Here is a 24,744-nt window from a genome sequence, read left to right as displayed (position 1 = left end):
GCCTGCCTGGATCCTGCGTCTGGGCGCAGAGGGGCCCTGCAGACAATAGACAGCAAACCCCAGGCCGGTGTCAACGCGGAGTGGAGGGAGACTGGCTGCTTTCGAAAGCGCCTAGGGAACCCCTGGCCAGCGCAGGGGTTGCAAAACCCCAGCGCCCGCAGCCCAGCCCCAGCCCGCACCCGGCGGGCAGCGCGTGCGTGCGCGCTCTCGGGACGGCGGCGACGCGCGCGGGCGCGCGCCCGCGACCAGCCCCCCGTAGTGGACTATGCCGCCGAGGAGGCGGCGGCGGCGGCGCGCTCCGGCGGTCTGAAGCGGCTGCGGGCTGCCACGGGCCAGCGGCGCCATGAGCTGGGCGGCCGCCCCCGGCTCGGGGCTGTGATGGGCTCGGGGCCGGGGGTGGGCGGCGGCCGCGCGGCGGGCGGCCAGCGCTCCTCCTCGGCGGCGGCGGCGGTGGCCATGCGCGGGACGGCGCGGTCGGGGCCGCCGGGCCGGGGCCGCCTCCCGGGGACCCGCGGCCTGAGAGCCCCGCCGCCGCCGCTGCTGTTCCTCCTCGCGCTGCTACCGCTGCTGCCGCTGCCCGGCGCCGCCGCCTCGCCCGCCCTGCGGCCCCCGGCGCTGCAGCCCGCGGCCGCGGGGCCCAGCGTGAGCCTCTACCTGAGCGAGGACGAGGTGCGCCGGCTCATCGGTAAGTGGGGCCGCCCGCGCCGGGCCGGGCAGGTCGGGCCGGGCGCCGGCTGCTTCCGGCCTTCGGCGGCCCAGTCCGCGCGCCCTGGTCCGCCGGCGGGTCCCCTCCCGCTCCCCGGCGCTCCCCGTCCCGTCGCGGGCGCGGGGTGGCCGCGGGCCCGGCCCCTGCTGCCGTGCTGGCCGGGAGGTGTGTCCCCGCACGGCCTTCCCCCTCGCTCGCGGTGCCCCGCGGAGGGGTTCCGTCGCGGGCCGCGAGACCCCCTCCCACCCTGCCAGCCTTGCCGCCGCCGGGGCTCTGCTCTGTTACCTGCAGTCAGGCGCCCTGCAACTTTTCTTCCTCGCCGCACCAAGTTTCTCCGGGCGCTTCCTGTGCGTGTCTCTCGAGGGCCTGGATTTGGAGACCTCGAAATTCACGTTTTTTAGACTAAATTTGCAAACAAACCCTTGGCTAGGGTGTAGATGCCCCAGTGGAGGCAGCACTAAAATGGTCATGAGAGAAAGTTGATGCGTGGCCGTCTCCGAATTTTGCTAGCGATAATATAATTTTAAATAGTGAATGGGTCTCGGGGAGCAGACCTTTTGGCTTCTTCTCTTATCTTTTTGGTTCTCGTCTTGGGTGTGTCGTCGTTTGGACCGATCCTGTATTTCTGGGCCATCTCCTGCCTTGAATAGCTGGGAGGAAAAGGAGACCTTGACTTTGGGGCAGTTGGTGGTTCTCTGTTTAGTTAGCTTTGTTGTTTGGGGAATGAATTTGAAAAACAGTGGTGTTCTTGTGGTCGGACTTTGTCGATTCTGGAAGTGACCCCCACTGAAGAAGGCTTGATAGAAACGGCCCCAAATAAGACGACTTTGGTCGTTGCAGAGAATCTAGACATTCTCTTTCTTTTTTGTGTTGTAGCAATCCCTTTATTTCCTATCAGGTTTGTTGTGCATTGAGTTTCTGAGGGGGAACACAATTACTCTCTTCATCATCCATTATCTGTCAGTTTTATTTTGTTATTTTCAAGTGTAAGACTTTGTTGTTGAAATCTGTGGCGCTACACTCAGTGTTGAAATGGAATTGCTTTTCAGCAGACTGTTAAACACTGTTACAGATATGAATGCTGTCTTTTTGTAATGTTCTGCCATTCCTAATCCTTTTTTTCGGTCTAGCTGAATTAATTGAGTTTAAACTGGGTTAATTGGGTTAGAAATTGGAATATAAGACTTTATAAAGCTTAGGAAAAATGACTAAGTTGAATTACAGCATTGATTTTTCAAAAACGATCAATATATTATACATGATTTTACAAAAGTTTTTTGGTTAAGAGTATGTAACACAACTTTGTTTACATATAAGAAACCAGTCAGGGGGTTGCGGGGGCAAGGTAGGCGAGGACAGTCAGGCTGACATTGAGTACCTGTCATTTACCTGCCCCAACATCTCTCATACACATTGTTTCCTTGAATATTCTTGTAACCCAATGAGGCAGGTATCATCATTTCCTTTGATAGGAAAGATGAGGCTTTGAATAATTTGCTCAAGGTGGCACAATTATCTTTTTCTTTTTAAATCAAACAGTGCTGATGTAGGCTGAAGGTAAGGTTTTTTTATTGAATGAAATGAAGCTCTTTTTCACATTGAAGTTTGATTATTGTATAGTGGAAAAGAAATCAGTGATAGTGAATACTTGAAATAATGTGTTTATTACCTGTATGATGCACACCCACTTTCTGCCTGGGAATGCACTGTTGGCAGGAGAGGAAGTTGTATGGGCTTGCTGATCAGCCTCATTTATCTTTAAAGCAAGAGGAAACTTGAGCAGTAGTTTTTCTACTGCATATCCAGTTGACCATATCCAGTGGGTCTCTCTACTCTCCATCCTTCAGTTCCAGGTCCTCTCGTTCTATCCCTTCTCATCTCCCTCCTGTGTTCTACCATGAAAGGATTCCTTGACTGCTCCTGTGTGGGAAAGAACAAGCAGTGGGGTTGAGCTGTATATAGGTATGCTTGAGTTCTCAGTCTGCAGTTTTCCACAGAAACTCTTACAGTGTTTGGGACTATTTTAAATAATACTTTTCTACCATATTTTTGAACTATTATGGATTACATGCTTTCTGAGAGCTGACTTGGGAAACTTACCATGGTTAAATGAAATCAATATTAATACCTTTATAAATTACCCTTGATATGAAAATAAGCTGTTGTTTTAATCCCATTAATATTTGCACATGGTTTTTAAAAAGTCCATTAGTGCTAAATGGCTTAAATTGAAAAACAGCAGTGTCCTGCATTTGGCCTTTCTATGTACCAGGCCTTACTTTCCAGCGGAAGTTACTATTTCAGACTACAATAGTTCTGTTTATTTTTGTCCCCTGTTTCAACTTTAATGTTTCTAAATCAACACAGATTAAGCATTTTACTTTCTAGTATCACAACTGAGCTCTTCTCCTCTTTTCTGCCCTCCACACCCCTGTTTTTACAATTCTTGGTAAAAACAGCAGTCAATATTTAGACTATTGTGTACATGTTTACTGATCACTAATGAGTTAAATAGGTACTTATAATTTTGTTTCTTTTCCTTTCTGTTTTTGTCTTTCCTGGAGCAAATAATTGCCTTTTAAACTTTTAGATTAGTTTTTTTTTTTTTTAATGTAGTTATTGCTTTGCTCCCTCAGATATTCCAGGAAATATGTTAAATGCCTTTTGGCAGTTTTTCCCAGGTAACACATCAAATCATCTATCCTTTCCACTTGAATTGCTCTGAGACACTCCCTGTGCCATAGCATTGCATCCTCTTGCTCTCATTTGGATAAATAGAACTGTTTTTCCTGGGGCTTCTGTTCTCTTTTCACCTGTGTTAGAGACTGTCTAACAGTCTCTGAATCTACAGCCTTCCTTTGTTTGGGTTTGCTTCATTTTGCTAAAGTCTATTCTTAGTAGCTTCCTAAGAAGGAGGAATGCATGGGAGGTAAATTATTTTAGGCCTTGCATTTCTGAAGGTATCTGTCCTATCCTTATGCTTTATAGATTATCTGGCTGAATTTAAAGTATTAGGTTGAAACTATTTTTCCACTATAACTTTGATGGCATTTTTGCACTCTTCTGAATTTAAGGGTTTTTGATAAACATTCAAAAATATCCTGATTCTTTTTCCCCTTCCTTTCCTTGCCTTTCTTTTCTCTTTTCTTTTTCCTGAAGTTCACAGCCTTTTTTTTTCTGGGATTCTGAAATTTTATGATCTTTAATATGGGTTTTTCCTTCCACTTGTTGCCTGTCTTACCATAGTTGACCCTTTCAATCTAGGGACTCAGCCGTCAATTTTCAGAAGTGCTGCTTCTGATAATTTCCTGCCCTTTATTTTTTTTTGTTTTCTCTTTTAGAGATGTCTGTTGATTTGGTTATTGAATCTTCTGGAATTGATCATCACATTTTCTTAATTTTGGTTGCTTCTATTTATATCTTCGTATTCGGAGGCAGAGAGGGGGAGAATTTCTCGATTTTGCCTTCCAAACTTTTTAAGATTTTATCAATGATATTTTTAAATTGTAGAAGCTCTTTTTTTCCCTCTACTCCATTGCATCTTATTCTACGATTGTGTTATCTTCACTTGTTTTTGAGGTGTGTTCTTAATTTTTTCTGTAAGCTTAATATATTTTTGATATTTTGTTCCTTCAGTTTGCCCGTTCATTTCAGTGTTCTTTGCATGTTTGTTTAGACCACAAATATATGGTGGGGGCCTCCCCTGGTGGTGCAGGTGGTTGAGCGCAGCGTTTTGAAGCTATCTGTAGCCTCTGCAGCGCCAGTTTGATCCCGGCTGGCCAGCGAGGGTCCCACATGGTGCAGCAAACCTCGCCTATCTCACCTGCTGCTCCCCTCAGCAGTGTATTTCGTCAGTCTGCCTGTTCTGTTCCCTGCTCTGTCTCTGGTGAATCCTCTCACCCTCTCACGCATCTGGTCTGTACCCTGGTTCTTGTATAAATAAATAAATAAATTAATTAATTAAAAAAACCCCAAATATATAGTGGTCCTTGACTGTCTGTAATTAAGAGTGAGATGCTGTAAGGTTGATTGGGGAAGAGAAACCATGTGTTGTGTGCTGGTGTTCTGCTGACTTCCCTTGGAGTGCTGGTGGACTCTTCATTGGAAACTGCCCTACATGCAGAACCCTTACATCTTCAGGATTAGTTAGTGTCTGCAAAGAAGACACCTCTGATCTCCTGCTTCTAGTGTGCTTAGTGACATACCAGCTGCTGCCTAGGTTTGGGTGATCTGGTTGGGAAGGGAAGGAGGTTGCTGCCATTCAGGCTGTAGACTTTTTGACTTCTCTTTACAGTTCTGTTTCAGAAGTTCATTTTCTTCAGAAGAAGCTTTGGATCTTCTGTTTGAGTTGGAGGTTCAGATTCTTTGAATACCCCCTTGAGATGCTTTTTCAGGCTAACTTACCTTAGGCTGGTGTTTGGTGGCTCTTGATGCTGCCGGAGCTGAGCCCCTCTGGGGTCCTGAGGAGCCTTGCCACTCCTCCAACTGCTTTCCATCTTATAAAAATGATACGTTGTTGTCTTCTTTCCTTTTCAGTTTGTCTTTGTATAGATAGTTAAATATCTTTGTGATTTCATCACTGTCATTTTAGAGGAGTTTGGGAGGAAGCTGGGAGAAAGGCTAGTGGTCATTCCACAATATATAAATGGCAGTTAGGGTGCTTTGAATACCGAAGAACTGGTGACATGTGAAAGTATATTTGTAATAACAGGTTAAAAAGACGTGTAGCAGTCTTTTGCCTCTATCAGACTCAAACATAATCTCTATGTTAGGTACCTACTTTTATTCCATTTTGTAGATGAGGAAACAGACTTTCGGTAGTATGTAACTAGCGCAGTTCTTTGGTAGTAGGGCATGTAATTTTGATGGAAGTTCTTCTGTCCAGAGACATCAGAAGTCTCAGGTGCTTTTAATCTCTGTGTGGCTTCCCTGTGTCCCCAAAGCCTACCTTTTTGCTTTAATTTATTTCTCCTTAACAGTCTGCAATGTAGGTGTATATCTCCCCTTTTTACCAGTGAGGAACCCTGGGATCTGGATCCTCTGGGCAATGTGTAGAGGCCAGGTCTTGACTTGGTCCTGCTTGAGTCCAGAATCCATGGTGTCACTTTGTCAGCTCTGGAGGAGATGTGATTACCCAAAATACCCAAGAGTGAAATCTGCAAGTCCACTGACACATATGCTTGTTTGTGATCTTATTACCGGCATCTTCCATATTCTCTATCTAATTGATAATTCTGATAGTAATTATCAAATTTGTGGAGTGCTAGAGCTTGTGAAAGTGTTAGATGACTGAGGCAGTGCCAGAGGCTTGGGAATAAAATGCTCATGGGTAGATTTGGTATGAATTGGTCATGACAGCAGTGTTGGTAATAGGGAATCTGGAGGGATCTGGGAAGTATCTGAAACAAGACTCTGCCTTCCACTAGTTAGAAATTCACTTTGGATAATTTGCTTCTCTTAAATACTTTCTGAAGAATTAAGTGTTCACATCTTATTTAAGATCAGATCAATGCTAGTGGAGATTATAGCTCCCCAAATCAGTCTAGTAAAAGTTTAGAAGCCCAACAACCAACCATATGTTGTAGAAAATAGTGATTGAAAATTATTAAATTCCATTTCTTGAGGAGCTTAGAATTTCATAGGGGAGAGGAAACTTTATGACTATAACACTGAAATTCAACTTAAATTGCTGATATAAGTAAGTTATAGCGGGAGTGATTACTTTTGACTTTAAGAACTAAGTCAGTTCTATAAGAAGGTGGGGGGAATGGCAGGGATTGTTGAGAGATTCGGCAAGGTGTTCCTTAAAATGAGACATTTGAACCTCATTTTGAAGGATGAGTTGACAGATACGAGGAGGGCTTTGTGCTAGGCTGAGAAAATACTGTGAGCGAAGAGCATAGAAGTATGGAAATGGATGTTTGTGAAATCAGGGAGTAGGAGAATCTAATGTGATTGAGATGAGGAAAAATGGCAAGGCCAGGGAGTGGCAGAATATAATAAAATTGGAAGGTAGATTGAGATTTGATTAGGAATTTTAATTTTGACCTATAAGTAATAAGACGTTGAAGACTTTAGGAGAATGTATAGTCAGTACTGAGTTACAGAAAAGATCATTTTAAAAAATATTTTATTTTATCTAATTCTGACATCATTTTTCATCTTTGCACAATGTATGCATTTTCATTTTGGTTATATTCCCCATACAATTGCACCCCCCCCCCCTTATTTTGACCCTAATCCTTCCTCTCCCCACCCCCCCAATAGTGTGTCTCTGGTTTATAGTTGCTTGTTGATTTTGATTTTTACTTTGTATTAATTAGTCTCAGCAAAGATCATTTTTTACCCAAGTGAAAAGGGTGGCTTGGAGGCTGAAAAGCTGCATCTGGGAAATAGGACAGAGCCAGTCTTGTGGTGGTAAGAGGGATTGGGAAGGGCAGTTGAAGGGGCGGGCATGGATTTATGAGCAATTTTCAGGGAGTAGACTTAGTGGAGGAGACTATAGTGTTAAAGAAAAGGGAGGAGCCACAGAGGAATCCAGGATTTCAGATTTGGGCAGCTGTACCAAAGGACTCTTTCCTTTTGGGAAGTGGTTTAGAGAAAGAAAAATGAGATGAGCCATGTGTTCCTCTCCTCCCAGCACCTCTCTTTCCTCTTAAATCTCGGGCTAACTGCTCAGCAGGGGGTGCGTGGTGAAGGTATTCTCTCTGCTGATGTCTGGTATAACCTGCCACTGCCCTGATGGGTCAGTTGGGGTGCTGGTAGAGAGGGGTTAGCGTCCTGCAGCAAACTCTTAACCCTGGGCGTTTTGGGTGGACTTGGTAGCATTGACGCAACATTCATTTGAATCCATGTGTTCTTCATTGGGAGAGCCAGGCTGAGACATTGTGCAATTGTGGGTTTTGAGTTTTTTTCTTCTTTATGCTACACATGTGGGAGAACTCTATCCAATTATGGCTAAACCTGTCCCTCATGAGTCACACATCCTGAGTAGACAAGTTAGTTCTGAAGGTGTTACCTAAAATACTGTTTTGATTTTAAGGGTCACTTTAGAAATAAATGAAACATGGACTTTTTTTTTTTTTTGAGTAGCCTGGATTGAGACATTACGCAGCATTGCTGTTGGGGTTTTGATGTAGTTATTCCAGGGTTCTGAAAAAAATTGCCAACTATGCACACTAACAAAACCAAAACTTGGATGTGAAACAGACCATTAGCCACTTAAATTACATCACACTTAACAGTATGTTTTTCTGTGTGTTATCCCTATTAATGTAAATCAAGTACAATATTTTCTAATCAAAAGGTTATTAAACAGCTTAGAACCTCTTAAAAATGTTACGTGTCAAGACAAATGCATGTGAATTGTTGAATTACAAAATTAACACTTATCAAGTGAATTTTTAACTGTAACAGTGCTGAGTGGTAGAATATTTCTGAAAAGTAATTTTATAGATTCCATTTTTGTTTGTAAGATAAGTATGTTCTGTCTTGTTCATAGTAAATGTTTATATAAATGTGTATGTTAGCATTCCTCTTGCTATCTGCCAAGTATTTCATGTGTTCTTTTATTTTATCATGCAGAAGAAGTAGGTGGCTTGACCTTTTTTTTTTTTAAAGATTTATTTATTTATGTATACAAGAACTGGGGTACAGGCCAGAGCTGCAGGGAATGAGAGGATTTACCAGAGACAGAGTGGGGAACAGAACAGGAAGATTGAAACACACTGCTGAAGGGAGCAGCAGGCTAGGCAGGAGAGGTCTGCTGAGCCATGTGGGTAGCTCCCTGGCTGGCTGGGGATTGAACTCGTGATGCAGAGGCTGTGGATAGCTTCACAGTGCTGTGTTTAACCCCTTGCACCACCAGGGAGGCCCGGCATTGACCTTTTTTTAGATAAAGTTGAACCTCTTGGAAATTATAGAATTTGCTGGAGATTGCAAGGATGTGTGGGGCTCTGTGACCCCAAAGTATGTGCTTTCTCTACTGTACTTCCTCTAAAGGTTAGACGTTTGCTTGGTATTGAGCCAGAATTGTCTAAGGGGCTTAAACAAAATCGTTTCCTACACCTACCCTGAGCTTGTTTAGGAGATTAGAAATGGGGTCAGCTAATAAACCTTTCAAATGCCATGTTTCATTGATTGTAAGAGGTACAATTTATTCACGTTTGAAAATTGAAACTGTCTTACAATCAATGGTGAGACATCAAGTTAACTATTTTTTTTCTTTCTTAGTGGTACCAAAAATAATGGTGCACTTTAGGTTATATATGGTATTGTAAAAAGATAATATTTTAAAGGAAACACAGACATAACTGCCACCTTTATTTTTATTTTATTTTATTTTTGGTATCTGTCATCGCTTTCAGAATTGTAAAATTCTCTGGTGATATTTATTATTTATTTGCTTGTGGTAATGGCTGTATAGTAATGTCCTTACAGGGAGGCCAGATGATGGCAGGGAGATACTATGGTTACATTTAAAAACAATAGTAATTCGGTTTTCGGTTATTGCTGACAAGGAGAAATGTCACTGGCTCTCAACCTTTTTTGTGAAAGCCTTAGGGCCTTTCCCTAGAGAAAGGCAGGGATCCCCATACATTTTAAGTTTTGCTACTGTGCATAGGTTCTTAGATTTTGAAAGCCTTGCAGGAACCCCTGATGTAAGGTTACCTGATGCATCTGAGTCCTACAGAAGCTAATTCTGGAATGGGACATTTCTCACTCTGTCTTTTACCCTGGGGCTGCCTAACCTCCTTCATGTATTTAAAAAAAAAAAAATGAAGACATTAAGGTTCACTCTGTTCTAGTTATGTGGGTTTTAACAAATATGTAGTGTAATGTGTCCACCATAATATCATACAGATTAGTCCTATTACCCTTAAAAATCCCCATTTTGGAAGAGGCATTTTTATTAAAAATACCCCATCCTATATTTTAAATGTTTGCTTTTTGAATTGTATTTATTATGAAAATTTTAAGCCATTAAAAGAAGACAGAATAGTATAATGAGTCTCCATGTGCCCTACAGCAGTTATCGGCTCATAGCCAATTATGTGTTGTCTGTACAGTCCCACCCTCCAGTTTACTCCCTTGGTCTACTCTTCCATCTCCCATTTGGATTATTTTGTAGCAAACCCAGAGGCATACTTTTTTAATAACCATTATCACATTTCAGAAATTAACTGTTATTCATAAATACCAAGAATTTGGGCTGTTTCAGATTTTCCTGGTTTATAAATTAATGTTTATATGAAGACTATTGCCTGCCACCTGTATTCTCTCTTATCCCCGCCCTCCTTCATGCCACCTGATGCCAAGCTTCTCACACTCTGCCTGACAGACTTTTATTCAGATCTTTACATGACTGAAGGCTTCTAGGTCTCAAGTTAAAAATGCCACTTCCCCAGAGAACCTTGCCTTCTTGGGGTTGATCTCAATTCCATTCAGTGCTCTCATCTTGTCTTATTTTAAACACATGGTACTTTTTTTTGTTGTTCTGTCTCCCCCATAAGAAAGCTAATTCTGTTTAAGTAAGATCTTTTATATTGTTCTACCCAGCATCTTAAACAACACTGCACATAGTAGATTTTCACTAAAAGGTCAGTGAATGAATAATGAATGAATTACACTTTTATTTTTGTCTGGTTTCACTATCCTGTGCTTTACTGGGGTCCTAATTTTCTTTTTCATTTTCCATTGCCTGGTAGGTTATCATCCAAAAGGGAAATTGGACTGAATTTACGCTATGAGTGGAGTTAAGATAAATTAGCTTTTAATAGTTTATTTTCTTTAAAGTTGCCTAATTTTCTCAAGTCTCTGTCCTTTGTACCGCCTTCTCCAGGAAGCTGTCCCCCATCTTGGCTGCCATAGCTCCACACCCTGTATAAGTAAATCTGTATCACTGTACCCATCTCATTCTGTCTCTCCTCAACTGCCAGCACTAATGCCACCTCATGTCTGGGCAGTCTCAGCAGACTGAGAGTTGAAGGATGTGAAGTATGCAGGAGAGATTCTGGCAAAAGCCTTTTCCAGTAATGGAAAGTTGGGACACAGAATTCCTTATTCTGTATTAGGATTTCTTTGATACTTTAATTTCTTTAGTTCTGAAATGAAACCTGGTATATTTTTAATTTCATACATTGCAGTTTTTATATCAAGAAATTTGATTTGGGTTTTTTGTCTTTTGTGATTTACTTAACTTTTGCCCATGTGAATTATAGTTCTAATAGTTGTTTCAGTGTCCTTGTCTGTTAATTTTACCATCTGTGCTAGTTTGGGGTTGGTTTTAATTGATTTATCTTTCTCTCTCTCTCTCTCTCTGTCTCTCTCTTTTTTTTTTTTTAGTATGCTAAGCTGTTGATTGAGGAGCCGACATCATGAATTTTGATTTGCTGGGTGTTGGGTATTTTTGTATTCTTATAAATATTCCTCAGCTTGGTTCTGGTGCTCAGATAAATTACTTGAAAACAGTCTGATCCTTGATCCTTTTAGGTCTCACATGTAAGAGTTGGTAGTGCTAAGTGCAAGCCTAATTATGGTCCTTTGCTCAGTCAAGACCATTTTGTGTACTTTCCCCAGTAACCTTTGTGAATCTTGAGGTTTTCCAGTCTTGCTGGTGGAAACTAGGTGGTATTCCAGTCCTAAGTAAGTGTTGTTCTCTTCTGTCATCCCTTTATTCTTGTGTGGTTCCCATACGCATGCTCTGATCCTGGAGGATTCAGCAGATCTTGGCATTCTCTGTCCCTCTTTCCTCTCCAGTACTTTGTCCTGTGCACCCTAGCTAACTTTGTCTTTCTGCTTATCTCCTCAGTTCCCTTTTCTACACTGCAGTTGTGGAGCTAACACAGTGGAGATCATTGTCCTTTGTTGCCTCATGTTCAGTGTCTTAAACAAGTGTTTCATATTTGCCTGTATTTTGGTTATTTCAGGTGAGAGGGCTCATGTGGTCCCTGTTACTCTATTTTGTCCACAAGGCAGAAATGACCAAGGATTGTCTTTTTGATTGTTTATATCTTCTCTAGTGTTAACTCCTTAATTATTTGGTAAAGGAGAGAATTTAGACAATTTAAAGAAAAAGTTGTGTGGAGCCAGATGAGAGAATACACATGAGCAAAATGGTGAAACTGGACATATCTACCTCAGGTGGTTGGTGATTCCACTGGCATAATGAATGCAAAGTATTTTAATCCAGCACTACTTACCAACATATTAAAATCTCATTTAATCCTGTCCACAAATCCATAATGGAGTAAAGCTATTATGATACCAGGGGTAGATAGTTGATACCGTGGGATGAAACAATATTGGATTTGAAGTCTGAATATTTGAATTTTAGTTCTGTCTCCTACTCCTGTTGTAAAAGTAAGCAAATAATCTTTTTTTTTAAATTATTTATTTTTTGCATCCTTGTTCATTTTTAAACAATATTTGCTTCCCCCAACTAATCCATCTTTGAGTGTTGGTTTCCTCAAATGTAAGTGGGGATGCTTTTAGTGTATAACAGAATTGCTGTCCACAGATGCTATATAATACATATGAAAATGCTACATAATCCTCAAAACAGTTTATTTTAGCTAGTGACAGGGGATTGACATGTTGTTGGATAAAACCAAAACCATAGAATGTTAGAAAATAGAAGTAATTTTGATATTATACAATGGGTTGTTTTTAGTAGTAGCATTCAGTTATTGAATATTTATTTATTGAATGTATGCTAGGTCTTATTTTAGGGTTTTAGGGACATATTTTAGGGAATAAAGCAAGTAAAAATCCCTGCCCTTATGGAACTGATTTCTAGCAGAGAGCTGTATTATTAGCCTAAGGAAAGAATTGAGGTAGCTTTAGAACTAGACTCCAAGTTAGCACTTTGCAATGCATGCTGTCCCTGACAGGGAGAAGTGATGTTTGTGAGTTTTCCATTGTTCTTTGAGCCCTTAGACATAACAGCCAGTTTTAAGTTACCGATGGCCTCCACCACTGACTGAGATAGTGAGTATGCTCCCATTTAGGAGTTGCTATGAAAGAGGCTGAAAGGCGATGATGTCAAACCGAATAAACTTCTTCATTTCTATTATAGGACTGTACCTGCAATGCACGTATGAGCGGGTCAGATAATTTTCTTCTTTGAATAAAGCAGTAGCTGATGACATTTATTTACCAGATAACTGGAACATTATGGCTCTGTGGCAGGGCATGCTTCATGATTTATTTGGAAACTGTGGGTTATATTTCTGTAACTTATTATTCTTGGATAGAATTTGGGAAGCACCTATAACTTCTCTGTATATGTGGTGCAAATCATTCTTTTGAGGGGATTCTTTCATGAATTATCAAGAAATTTAATATATTAATTAGATGTGAAATCTGTTCCCTAACCCTGTATTTTAGTGTTGCTCTTTATATTTTCTTATCCATCCACTACAGTGCTTGCAAATGGAGAAAGTTGACAGTAGTGACCCTTGATTCCACACAATTTCTCATCACAGATGGTGATAGCATCACAGATACAGAGAGGCAAAGCTAAGCACAGGGATCACAGAAGTACAGTGAAAGTTCATTTTGCTCTGTGTTGTCTGGAAACAGACTCTAGCCATCCCCAGGGACCAGAAGAGTGGGTCTCTCTGCTTTGTGGGGGTCAGTTTAGGCAGGAAGTCAGAAGGAAGCAGGTGAAGGGAGCAGGACACTTATACTGCTCTCATCCCAGTTCTATCAAGACACTTAAGGATGCAGGGGAAATAGAGGAGGAAAATGCTGAATGGGCAGATAATTATATCTTAATGTAATCCACAAGATTATTGTCTGAACAGCTATGGGGATTGAAGATATATGTGCTTTTCCTGTTTTATTTATGAAGAAACAATCCCCCCTTTTCCTAGAGTATAATATTTATAATTTCTTATCTTATAATGAAGTTGAATATTAAGTCTAAATTAATTTTTCTAGGTATGGTTTTCTAGGATTAATTTATATCAATTTTCTGGGACTAGCTTTATTAGATGATTAGATGTTGATGAGCAAATTGTTATTTTATTGTATCAAGTTCAGTTTTTTAGTTTCCATAAATGAAAAAATTGAAATTAGAGCTCCATATTTATTTTCTTGTAGCATCAATTAAAGTATGTTCAGTAGTTTCATACATAGTGATTTTGACTTTTTTCTCTGATTAATAACTCATGTTCCTATTCCCCTAAGAACCTAGAAGATTATCTTTGCTAAATAAAATTTTTACTTGTTTTGACTAACATTTGGAAACCGTGGCTGATATAGAATAATAGGGTTTTGGCTGACATTTGTAAACTGGGGATGATATCATAGAATAATACCATTTCAAGCCAAGGCAGGACATTAACATCATCTGGTTTAGTTCTCTTGTTTTTAGTTGAGAAAATTGATGCCTAGAGAAGGTGGTTAAAGAATTGATTGCCAATAAATTCTACATTAGTTTAGTTTCCATGACATTACTTTTATTATGCTGCCTTAACTGATTCCTGATGTTCTTTAAAATATAATTTCCCTTAAAATCCATCTTTGATGTACTTGATTTTTATCAACAGTCAACTATTCATGCATCTAATATTTGATTATATGAGTAGTATACGGCTATGCTAATACCCCAACCTTGCTTGTGAGGTGGGAAGGGTAATAGGAAAGACAGACCTATGAATAACTCCCTATAATGTATTTCATTAAATCCTATAAAGGTGGGTCTTTTATGAAAGGAGATGATTTGCTTGCTTGACATTAATCAACCTTAATTATGTTCTTGAGAAACTGATAGTTAATTTTTAAATTCATTTGGAAAAGATTTTGAACTGTTCAATTATCTTAACTTGAGTTAGACATAGCAGGTCATGTAGAACAAAAGCCTGAGTTAAATTTAAGATTGTTTAGGGAAAAATGAATTTCTCTTGATGGGTGTTGAGAGTTTCACAGGAATAACTTTGGCTTTCCAGCTTGGAATTTGAATTGTTTAAAAATAAAATTGTAAACAAATGTCATATTTTCTAACAAGAGAGCAACATTCCTACTTTGCTGGAATTGGCAGTGAGAAATTTAAGTCTGGTTATTGTACTTGAACAACTGAACTTTTTCATTCTAACTTAGAATAGAAAAATTCTATGCATTCTAATAACAGAATGACACCTATTTAGTCCCTAGCTGCCTGCTCTTGTTCCTGTCCTAAGACCAGTTGAGCCACAATCCACCCTCCTCCACTTTGCTTCCACTGCTTTGTTGTCTTTTCTGCTGATCCTTTCACTTTTACCTGTGGAGTTCCAGTTCTGTTGCAGTTACCTCTGACTCTTTTCATAGTGTTTCTCACTCTAGCTTAACTGAAACTATTTTTCCAAGTGATGGTGTCCTCATAATCTTTTCTAGTCACTAAAAGCTGTTAAACTTTTGTATGTGTACTTGATTACCTGTTTCTAGCTTTGGATATATACCTAGGTGTGGAATTGGGGATTTTATGGTAAAGTTCTATGTTTAACTCTGTGAGAAACCACCAACCTGTTTTTCACAGTGACTGGGCCAGTTTGCATTCCCAATAGCAATGTACCAGTGTTCCAGTTTTTCCATAGCCTCACTAATACCCGCTATTTTCTGGTTTTAGTTTTTTGTTTGTTTTTTGAGTATAGGTATTCTATTTCATGTGCAATGTTACATCATTGTGGTTTTGATTGCATTTCTCTAATGACTGATGATGTTGAACATATTTTCATGTGTTTATTGGCCTCTTGTGTATCTTATTTGGAGAAATCTTTTTTTAGGTCCCTTGCCCATTTTTGAATTGAGTTTTCTTTTTATTGTTGACTTAAAAAAGTTCTTTATATATTCTGAATACTAGATCCTTATCAGATACATAAATTGCACATTTTTCTCCCCATTCTGTAGGGATTACATTGCCTTGATAATGTCTTTTCATGAACAAAAGTTTTTAATTTTTATACAGTCCAATTTGTCTGCATTCTTCTACTTTTGCTTGTGACTTTAGTGCCATATCTAAGACTTCATTGCCAAATGGAAAGTCATAATATTTACAACTAGTTTTTTGTAAGAGTTTTATGGTATTAGTTTTTTTTTTTTAAGATTTATTTATTTATTCAAGAACTGGGGTACAGACCAGAGGCGTGGGAGGGTGAGAGGATTCACCAGAAGCAGAGTGGGGAGCAGAACAGGCAGACAGACAGAAATAAACTGCTGAGGGGAGCAGTGGGCGCAACAGGAGAGGTCTGCTGCACCAGGTGGATTTCTCCCTGGCTGGCCAGGAATCAAACCTGCGCTGCAGAGGCTGCGGACAGCTTCACAGTGCTGTGCTCAACCCGCTGCACCACCGGAGAGTCCCTGGTATTAGGTATTGTAGTTAGGTTGTTGATCTATTTTGAATTGGTTTTTGTATATGGTATGTGGTAGAGTCTGATTTTATTCTTTTTCATATGGCTGTCTGCTTGTCACAGCATATTTGTTGAAGAGGCTAATCTTGCCCCAGTAAATGGTCTTGGCATCCTTGTTAAAAAGCAATTGGTTCAAAATATCTGGGTTTATTTCTGGATTCTTGGTTCTGCTCTTTTGGTTTCTACATTTATATCATTATGCCAGCACCACGCTGTTTTCATTTCTGCACCTTTGTGGTGAGTTTTGAAATCAAAAGTGTGACTCCTTCAATTATGTTCTTTTTCGAGACTGTTTTGGCTTTTAGCTCACTTACGTGGTAAGAATATTGATAGGCATTGCACTGGACCTTTAGATGCTTTTGTTTAGTATTGCCATCTTAACAGTAGTCAGTCTTCCAATTCACGAACATGGGATGTCTTACTGTTTAGTTAGGTCTTTATTTCTTTTTTTTTTTTTAAAGATTTATTTATGCATACAAGAACTGGGGTACAGGCCACAGGTGCTAGAGGTGAGAAGACTCACCAGAGACAGAATAGGGAACAGAACAGGCAGATTGACTGAAAAACAGTGCTGAGGGGAGCAGCGGGCGAGTCAGGAGAGGTCTGCTGCGCCATGTGGATAGCTCCCTGGCTGGTAATGGAACCCGTGCTGCAGTGGCTGTGGATAGCTTCGTAGGTTGCGTCTTAACCCCTTGTGCTACCAGGAAGGCCCAGGTCTTTATTTCTTTAACAGTTTTTGCACATGTATTTCACCTCCTTGTTTAAATTTTCTTGTAAATGAGATTGTTTTCTTAACTGACTTTTTGGATTCACTAGCAGACCAGTTTTTATCATGCATTTTATTTTTCCTTTCCTACTTTGATTATTTTGCCCTAGGACAGTGACTCAGCATCCTCTTGACTTTTGATGTCAATGATATTTCCTTATATGATGTTTGAGCCATTAGAGTTGTTGGAGTCACCTGATGCATTCCCTTTATCCAAAAGGATATTAGAACCTGCCTTGATTTGTTCTCAGTGCTTAGTCTTGGTGACCATGCTGGTGTCCCAATTTAGAGGTCTCTTGTCCAAAAAGCCGTTCATTTGAATTGACCTGTTTATTCTTGATCTTCTCAGCTCTTGGAATTTAACTTGCTCTGAACCATGACACCCCAGTCTTCTTTGTCAGTTACTCCTTTCTTCTGGAATCAAGCTCTGTTTCCTGGTTTCCTAAAGAGTTACCTTATTCTTGCCTTACTGCAGAACTAGCTCAATAAAGCATCACGGTGTAGATTGTTTCCCTCACTGCCATTCCTCACTGCTTATTCACCTCTGTGGAGTCTGCTGCACCATTCCCTGTTAGTGACAGCCGCTGCCGTCTATTACCCCTCCTTTGAGACTGCATCCAACTGCTTCTAGTTATTAGTGTTTCAGTGTGGAATAGCAGAATACATAATTGGTATAATTTTTGAAATCCTCTGAGAATTTGTCATCTTTGCATGTGAGGAGAATTTGGGAATAAAATTTCTGGCTTGCTTCTTATCCCCTCTCTACTGTAGTTGTTTTTTTTTTCACATTCCTTGTCATTCTTATCATATGGGTAAGTCCCATGTTATTCTCATTTATATAGAGGGCGAGGGTAGGTCAAGAATTTTCCTTTTGTTTCAACCCCATTGTTAATATTACATGTATAATTCTTTCCAAGCTTTGATTTTGATCTTCTCCTTTCGTTCATACTGCTTTGCCAAATTTTGTCTTTTTGTATATATAGGTATAGTAAGGGAAAGTTGAGTGAAAGTGTTTGAGTAATTAGTATTTTATTGTTGTTAGTGTTAATCTCTCTCTTTTTTTTTTTGGCTAGTGTTAATCTTGATATATCAAATATGTCATTTATTAAGAATGTTATTTTTTTATTGAATTTTATTATTTGGGAGCTTTTCACCCAGCTTTTATTGGCCTTTATGGGTTGTTTTAAGCAGTAAGTATATATTTTTTTAGTCAATGGCTGTAGCTATGTATGCACATTTCTTTAAACTCTTGTTGTGTTTTTCAGTTTAGCTTACATAGGAAAATTACAAAGAGATGCAGAAGAATAAAAACATACAATAAAAAATTACCCACAATCCACTATTTATAATCAACCACTATTAACACTTCTTTGTATTCCTATTCTTTAAAACATACACCACATTCACAACATGCATCTGCATATACTACATATACATTTAACTTTACTTCACTGGGACCTTTACTGAATACCTGTTTATAGGCATAATCTATTATATTTGGCAGACATTGGTGAAAATTGGTTTATGGCTTGTATCTTGCCTATGTTCTAAGCAAACCCAGTTCCTTAAATTTTATTTGTAATTGTAATATCAATAAGTTCATATTCTTTTACAGTGCTTTTTGGTCATTAACACCCCCCCCCCCTTCAAAGGGAAAACTCAATATATCCCATAGATGAACAGAGTGGGATTTGACTGAAGAGGTTTAATGGCTTGGGGTAGGATCTCTCACCCTTTAATCTCTCACCCTTTTTAGTGTCCACTCACTAAAAATAACAGGATTTATGGTGAAAATAATGTTAAAGGCAAACCACTCAACACCTCTGAATTTTCAAACCAAGTCCAAACAACAAAGGCGTTACTGGCACCATATAAGAAAACTTGGACAGTATAGTCAAACCACCGAACATGGCTGAGCCTGCTTCAGAGAGTTAAAAATATTAAAACATAACAGTATGGAAATTACAGCCTGAATGGGCTTGAGACAGTGCAGATGGAAGTAACTTTCTAAGCCAATGGGGCTGTCATTAAAGAGGCACAAGGGGATGTGCAGCTTGGCTTGCTGTGGTTCAGAAACCAGGCAAAGGCTGGTGGTACTGCTCTGAGGAGGGAGCCCTGGGTGAATTTCTAGTAAGACTAAAACCACAAATTAAGTGACGGCATATATGGCTTGAGAACGTACTTTCCTTCTTCATTTCTTTTCTGCTCACAGCTCTTTTTCATCTAACTTTATAGGGAGTTGAATTTACAGAACCTCTAGATGTTCTTGATACTCCTGACTCTGTCTGGAAAACTTAAGCATTTGCATTATTGCTAATAATAGTAACAGCATGACTTGTTAGGAACAAAGTTCTTTATTTCCTTGTGACAGATATTAGGTTTAAACTGAGGAGTTGTTTTTATGTTAGTGCTAATAACATCCTATGGTGTGGAACCTTTTTGAAATTAGAAAAGAGGTAAAAATTGTTAACTCTTTTTTAACATGTTAAAAATTGTAGGTAAACTTTATAATAAAATGCATGGATTTTAAATGTACACTTGATTGAGTTTTAAAAAGTGCTTACACCTGTGTAACTGCCACCCCAGTTAAATAGAACATCTCCATCATACCAGGGACTTTCCAGGGGCCCCTTTGCTATCAGTTCACCAATCTCCCTACTACCCTCCCTGCCAGGTAACCGCACTGCTTGGATTTCTATCACTATTGATCAGTTCTTCCTATTCTAGAATTTTATATAAGTAGAATTAGGTAGTATGTGTTCTTGAATCTAGCCTCTCTCTCACTTATATCTTCTCTGAGATTTATCCCTATTGTTACAAATTCTCAGCAGTGGTTTATTTATTATTGCTGAGTAGTATTCCATTGTCTGAATATACACAATTGGATATCTATTTATCTGTTGATGGACATTTGTGGTGTTTCCAGTTTTGACTATTATGAATAAAAGTGCTATCAACATTCGAGTACAAGATTATTTTGTAGACATAGGTTTTCATTTCTTTTGGATAATTACTGAGGAGTGGAATTAGGTCACAAAGTAAATGTGAGCTTAACTTTATAAGAAAGTGTGAATTTTCCAAAGTGGTTGAACATTTTTACATTCTCAGCAATGTGCAAAGTTGCAACTGTTTGGCATACTTGCCAGCATTTAGTTATTCTCTTGGGTGGAAATGGTATCTCCTGGTGGTTTTTATATGTATTTCCCCAGGGGCCTTCCTGGTGGCGCAGGGGAAAAAGTCAGCATTATCAAGCTGTCGGCAGCCACTGCAGCATGAGTTCAATCTCCAGCCAGGGAGCTAACCCACATGGCAAGGCAGACCTCTTCTGTCTTGCCCATTGCTCCCCTTAGCAGTGTATTTCAGTCTCTCCACCTGTCCTATTCCCCACTCTGTCTCTGGTGAATCCTCTCACCGTCCACAACTCTGGCCTACACCCTAGTTCTTGTATGCATAAATAAAAATAAATCTTTAAAAAACCATGTATTTCTACACTTTTTCTTCACACTTATTGTCCATTTATATATCTTATGAAACATGTTCACCTTTGTACCCATTTTACTTAATTGGACTGTATTTTTTGGCTTATAGGAGATCTTTATATTTTCTAGAAATAAGCCCTTTTTAAAAACAGATGTATTATGAATACTTTCTCCAAGTTGTGAATGTGAATTTCATTTTCTCAACAAGTCTTTTGAGAAGTAGCTTTTAATTTTGATGACAACCAATTTATCAATTTTTTCCCCCTTTGGTTCATGTTTTGTATGATCTAAGAAAACTTTCTTAACTCCAGGTTATGAAGTTATTCACCTATATTTTCTTCTAGAAGCTTTATAGTTTAGCTTTTATATTTAGGTATATCTCATATCAGGTTTTGTATGATACATAATATAGAGATCAGGATTTTTCCAGTCATACCCTTACCCAGTTGTGTTAGTATCACTTTAATTGAATTGCCTCAGTGCCCTTGTTGAAATTCTATTAGCTTTATATTTGCAGATTTAATTAATTTTATTTTTTTAAAGATTTATATATTTATGCATACAAGAGCTGGGGTACAGGCCAGAGATGCAGGGGGTGACAGGATTCACCAGAGACAGAGTGGGGAACAGAACAGGCAGATTGATTGAAATACACTGCTAAGGGGAGCAGCGGGCAAGTTAGGAGAGGTCTCCTGCGCCATGTGGGTTGCTCCCTAGCCGGCCAAGGAGTCGAACTCGTGCTGTAGAGGCTGCGGACAGCTTCATAGGTTGCGTCTTAACCCCTTGTGCCACCAGGGAGGCCCCCTCATTGTTCATTTTTAAACAATATTTTTGCTCCCCCCACCAAGTGTAGTTCCCATAGAATTTCCTTCACCGATGCACCTGTGCACCATCACCACAGTCCCCTGTGCTCCTCTCTCTCTCCCTCTAATTCCTCTCCCTCCTTCTCCCCTGCAGGATGTCTCCGATTTATAATTGTCTGTTTTTGTTTTGTTGTGTTTTGTATTGTTGTTTTTTTTTTTTTTACACTGATGTCTTATTTGGTTCCCCTATATTCTTTCTATAAGCGAAACCATCCAATATTTTTCTTTTTCCTTCTGACTTATTTCACTGAGCATAATTCCTTCTAGCTCCATCCACTTTGCTGCGAATGGCTTGAGTTTATCTTTTTTGATTGCTAAATAGTATTCCATTGTGTATATATACCACATCTTCTTTTATCAAGTCATCTATTTTTGCAGCCCTTACTCTTTCTGTCTAGTCTTAATACATTAGTTAGAACCTCAAGTAGAAGTTGAATAGAAGTGGAAATGGACACCTTTGACTTGTTTCTGATCACAAGAATAATTTAATAATTTACCATTGAGTATGTTAGATGTAGAGTTTTGTGTAGAGTTTTACTAGGCTGAGGAAATTTCTGTCTATTCCTACTTTTCTGGCAGTTTTTCTGATGATTTTAGGCTTTGTATTTTACCAACTGTCTTTTTCTGCGTCTTTTGAGATGTTCTGGATTTTAATCTTTTTTTTTTTCCTGTTATGTTGAGTTATATATATTTTTTAAAGCTAACTTGTCATATATAGTTGGTCATGATATAATATTCTTTTAATATATTGCCAAACTCCATTTGCTGATGTTTTCTGGGGAATGTGCCCATGCTTTTGAGGGATGTCAATCTAATTTTCTACAATATTTCACCAAGTTTTAATATTAGTATAATGCAGGCCTTAGAAAATGAATTATGAAGTGTTTTCTTTGACTATTTTCTAAAATACAAAGCTAGCAATTGCCTTTCCAGCAGGGAAAGTCTTTTGAAGAAAACCTCTTATTTTTCTCTCATTCCACTTGGTACCTTTGTGGGATAAATAAAACAGTGCTACCCAGCCAGTGCAGTAGCTCTCCTCTAGATAAGCCTCAAGCTCATTAATGAATTAATAATTTTATCAATTAAGTTCAGAAATGAGAAGATTGATTTTATAGGCAAAATGCTGGTAGCAGTCATTTGTTCTATGTCTCACTTCTTAGGAGGTATAATATTCCCATATTCCCTAATCTCAACATACCACAAGGTTTCAGATCCATGGTACAGGCTCAGTAAATATGAAATTTATACTTCAGTTGGTCTCCCCTGTACCTTTTCTCTCATGTGTGGGATATTGCACACACACATACACATATACCCTCTGTTACTAAAGAGATACCTGGACACAACTTTAGATAAAAGTATAGCAGCCTTTTTTCTTTCAATTCATTTAGGGTTATCATAGAGAAAGCCTCTGTTTGAAACTCTCAAACATTGGCTGACAAGCCCTTCCTTTTTGTAAACAGTGAGCTAGGCTGAAGCTCACTGCCTTGGTAGGTACAACTGTTTAACTAGAATCTAGTAATACTGTTTTGTTTTCCTTTTAATTGAATTTTTTGATCACCTTGAATTTTTTCACAGTAATTATTGATTTTCTAGTCAGGATAGTTAGATTTTGCCTGTAAATTCTTGTTTTCGAAAATTGAAGCAATTTTAAAGAAAAATGTTACATGCAGATAGGATGAAGGCGTATACAAAGGTAGGATTTGGAGGAGGTAGTGTGTGTTAGAAGTTGGGTGTGGTCCTCTTCCAGAAGGTCATACGAGAGTGAGTAAAATTTGGGAGTTACTTCTATAGCATTTCTCAAGTATTGCAGTTATGGTGTTTTATCTGCACCACTAACCTGTTGTTTAACAAATGTTTACTGTAAAGAGAACTGTCCTGAAAATGTGAAGAGAAATTTGGTGTTTTCCACCTTGTGGGGAAGGTGACGTGTGTGTGTGTGTGTGTGTGTGTGTGTGTGTGTGTGTGTGTGTGTGTGTGTGACAGCTGGGGAGAGTATACCCTGGTAAAGAGTGTCAGAGCAGCCAGGGCGGGGAGGCAGGAAACAGGTGTCTTCCCTGGCCAGGAGCTTGAGGCATTGGCTCACACTTATGTTTTCACAGAGGTCCTTTTCTCCCTTCTATTTTGAGTATCTCTTCATAAATTCTTATTAATTTTGGGGGGAGAAGTAGCTTTTATTTATGGTTTTACTCTTAAGAATTACTGTGTCCAAAAGGAAAAGAGACACATTAATCCTCAGAAGAGAGGGACTAGCAGACTTCTGGTTTTAGCACTGTTGAGTTTAGCTGGTTAGCTACTTGGATGTTGAGTTCCAGCTCTTTATCTTTGTTGGTGATGATAAAACCCAGTGTCTGTATAAGGTAGCATATATGAGGGATGTCTGTGATGCAGATGTGTACATCAATATTATCTTCACTTTTTTAGTATTTGAATACTGATGGTTAATGATGTTGAGAGTATTTTAGATGTTTAATTCTTTTTTTCCCTATTTTTTTCTTAGGTCTTGATGCAGAACTTTATTATGTGAGAAATGACCTTATCAGTCACTATGCTCTATCCTTTAACCTGTTAGTACCCAGTGAGACAAATTTCCTGCACTTCACTTGGCATGCAAAGTCCAAGGTAAGAGAGTGGTCGAATCCAAGCACCATGGAAGGGACACTGAGGCCCAGAGGCCAAGCCAAGGGCTAGATGTGGGGGGTGGCTGCCATTTATACAAAAGAGTCTGTGGGTGGTGGGCTGTAACAGTGCTTTTGCAGGTTTATATTTTAAAATCTTCAGCCTATTACTCTAGAATTTCTGGAACCCTTTAAAATGAAGGCGGTTATCATGTATGTGACTAGCACTTGACAGGAAACTTACATCCTTCTGGTTTTCAATAGGGATGCACTCTAGTTCCAAGAGGGGACATTTCGATCTGCTAATGATGTGCTTTTATGGTCATCTGGGTGGCAATTGGGGGTGCTGGTGAGATAGGTGTTTCAGGCTTGTTTTATATGGATACAGTTCTCTCATTTATGGAGGAGTGGTGAAAGTAAGGTGTACCCATGTATACTGTGGCTTAGCTCCTTTAACCACAAGGAACCTCTTGCTTGGTTTACTTGTTGCAGAATTCTTCACATATCTTCTGATTGCCTCACCTGTTTGGACATGCAAATAGTGGGAGGTCAAAAAGTGGCTGGCTGAGTGTAGAACCTACCTTCCCCAATCAACTTTAGTTTTCAGTTTTAGTTTTTAAATCAGCTTTCTATATAGGCTTCAGTGTGGGATTCTATTTGGGAAATAAAAGTAGCTTTGTTATTAAAAATACATATGAGTATTTATTGCATACTTTCTTTTAAAGTAGTGTCCTGATGTATGTTGCAAGTCATTACATGTAATTTCACCACTTTCATTTAGGTCTTCTTATCTTCATTTTTTTTCTACTCAGAAAATGATATTTACTGGGAAAATTCAAATGTTATGGAAATGCTTTTAAGAACTGTAAAGACTTTGTAGATCTACATCCAAATGTAATTGTTGTCTATGCTTCAATGTAACT

At 39.3% G+C, this 24,744-nt stretch overlaps 1 protein-coding gene across 1 annotated transcript in view; it reads left to right on the top strand.

Moving 5' to 3' along the window:
• Positions 1–456: 456 nt before the first annotated feature.
• The window catches only part of RYK (receptor like tyrosine kinase), a gene marked incomplete at both ends in the record, with an annotated part of 89,646 nt that continues 65,358 nt past the window's right edge, over positions 457–24,744 (top strand). Inside the window, 2 exons of the mRNA XM_084232434.1 lie at positions 457–685; positions 23,704–23,825. Of these exons, the coding sequence (XP_084088560.1) occupies positions 457–685; positions 23,704–23,825 (351 nt within the window). The remainder of the gene's footprint in view (positions 686–23,703; positions 23,826–24,744) is intronic.

Source organism: Talpa europaea, assembly GCF_964194135.1.
Source record: "Talpa europaea genome assembly, chromosome: 4".
Taxonomy (NCBI): Eukaryota; Metazoa; Chordata; class Mammalia; order Eulipotyphla; family Talpidae; genus Talpa; species Talpa europaea.
The sequence above is the reverse complement of the archived record's forward strand: the minus strand, read 5'-3'. Positions and strand labels throughout refer to the sequence as shown.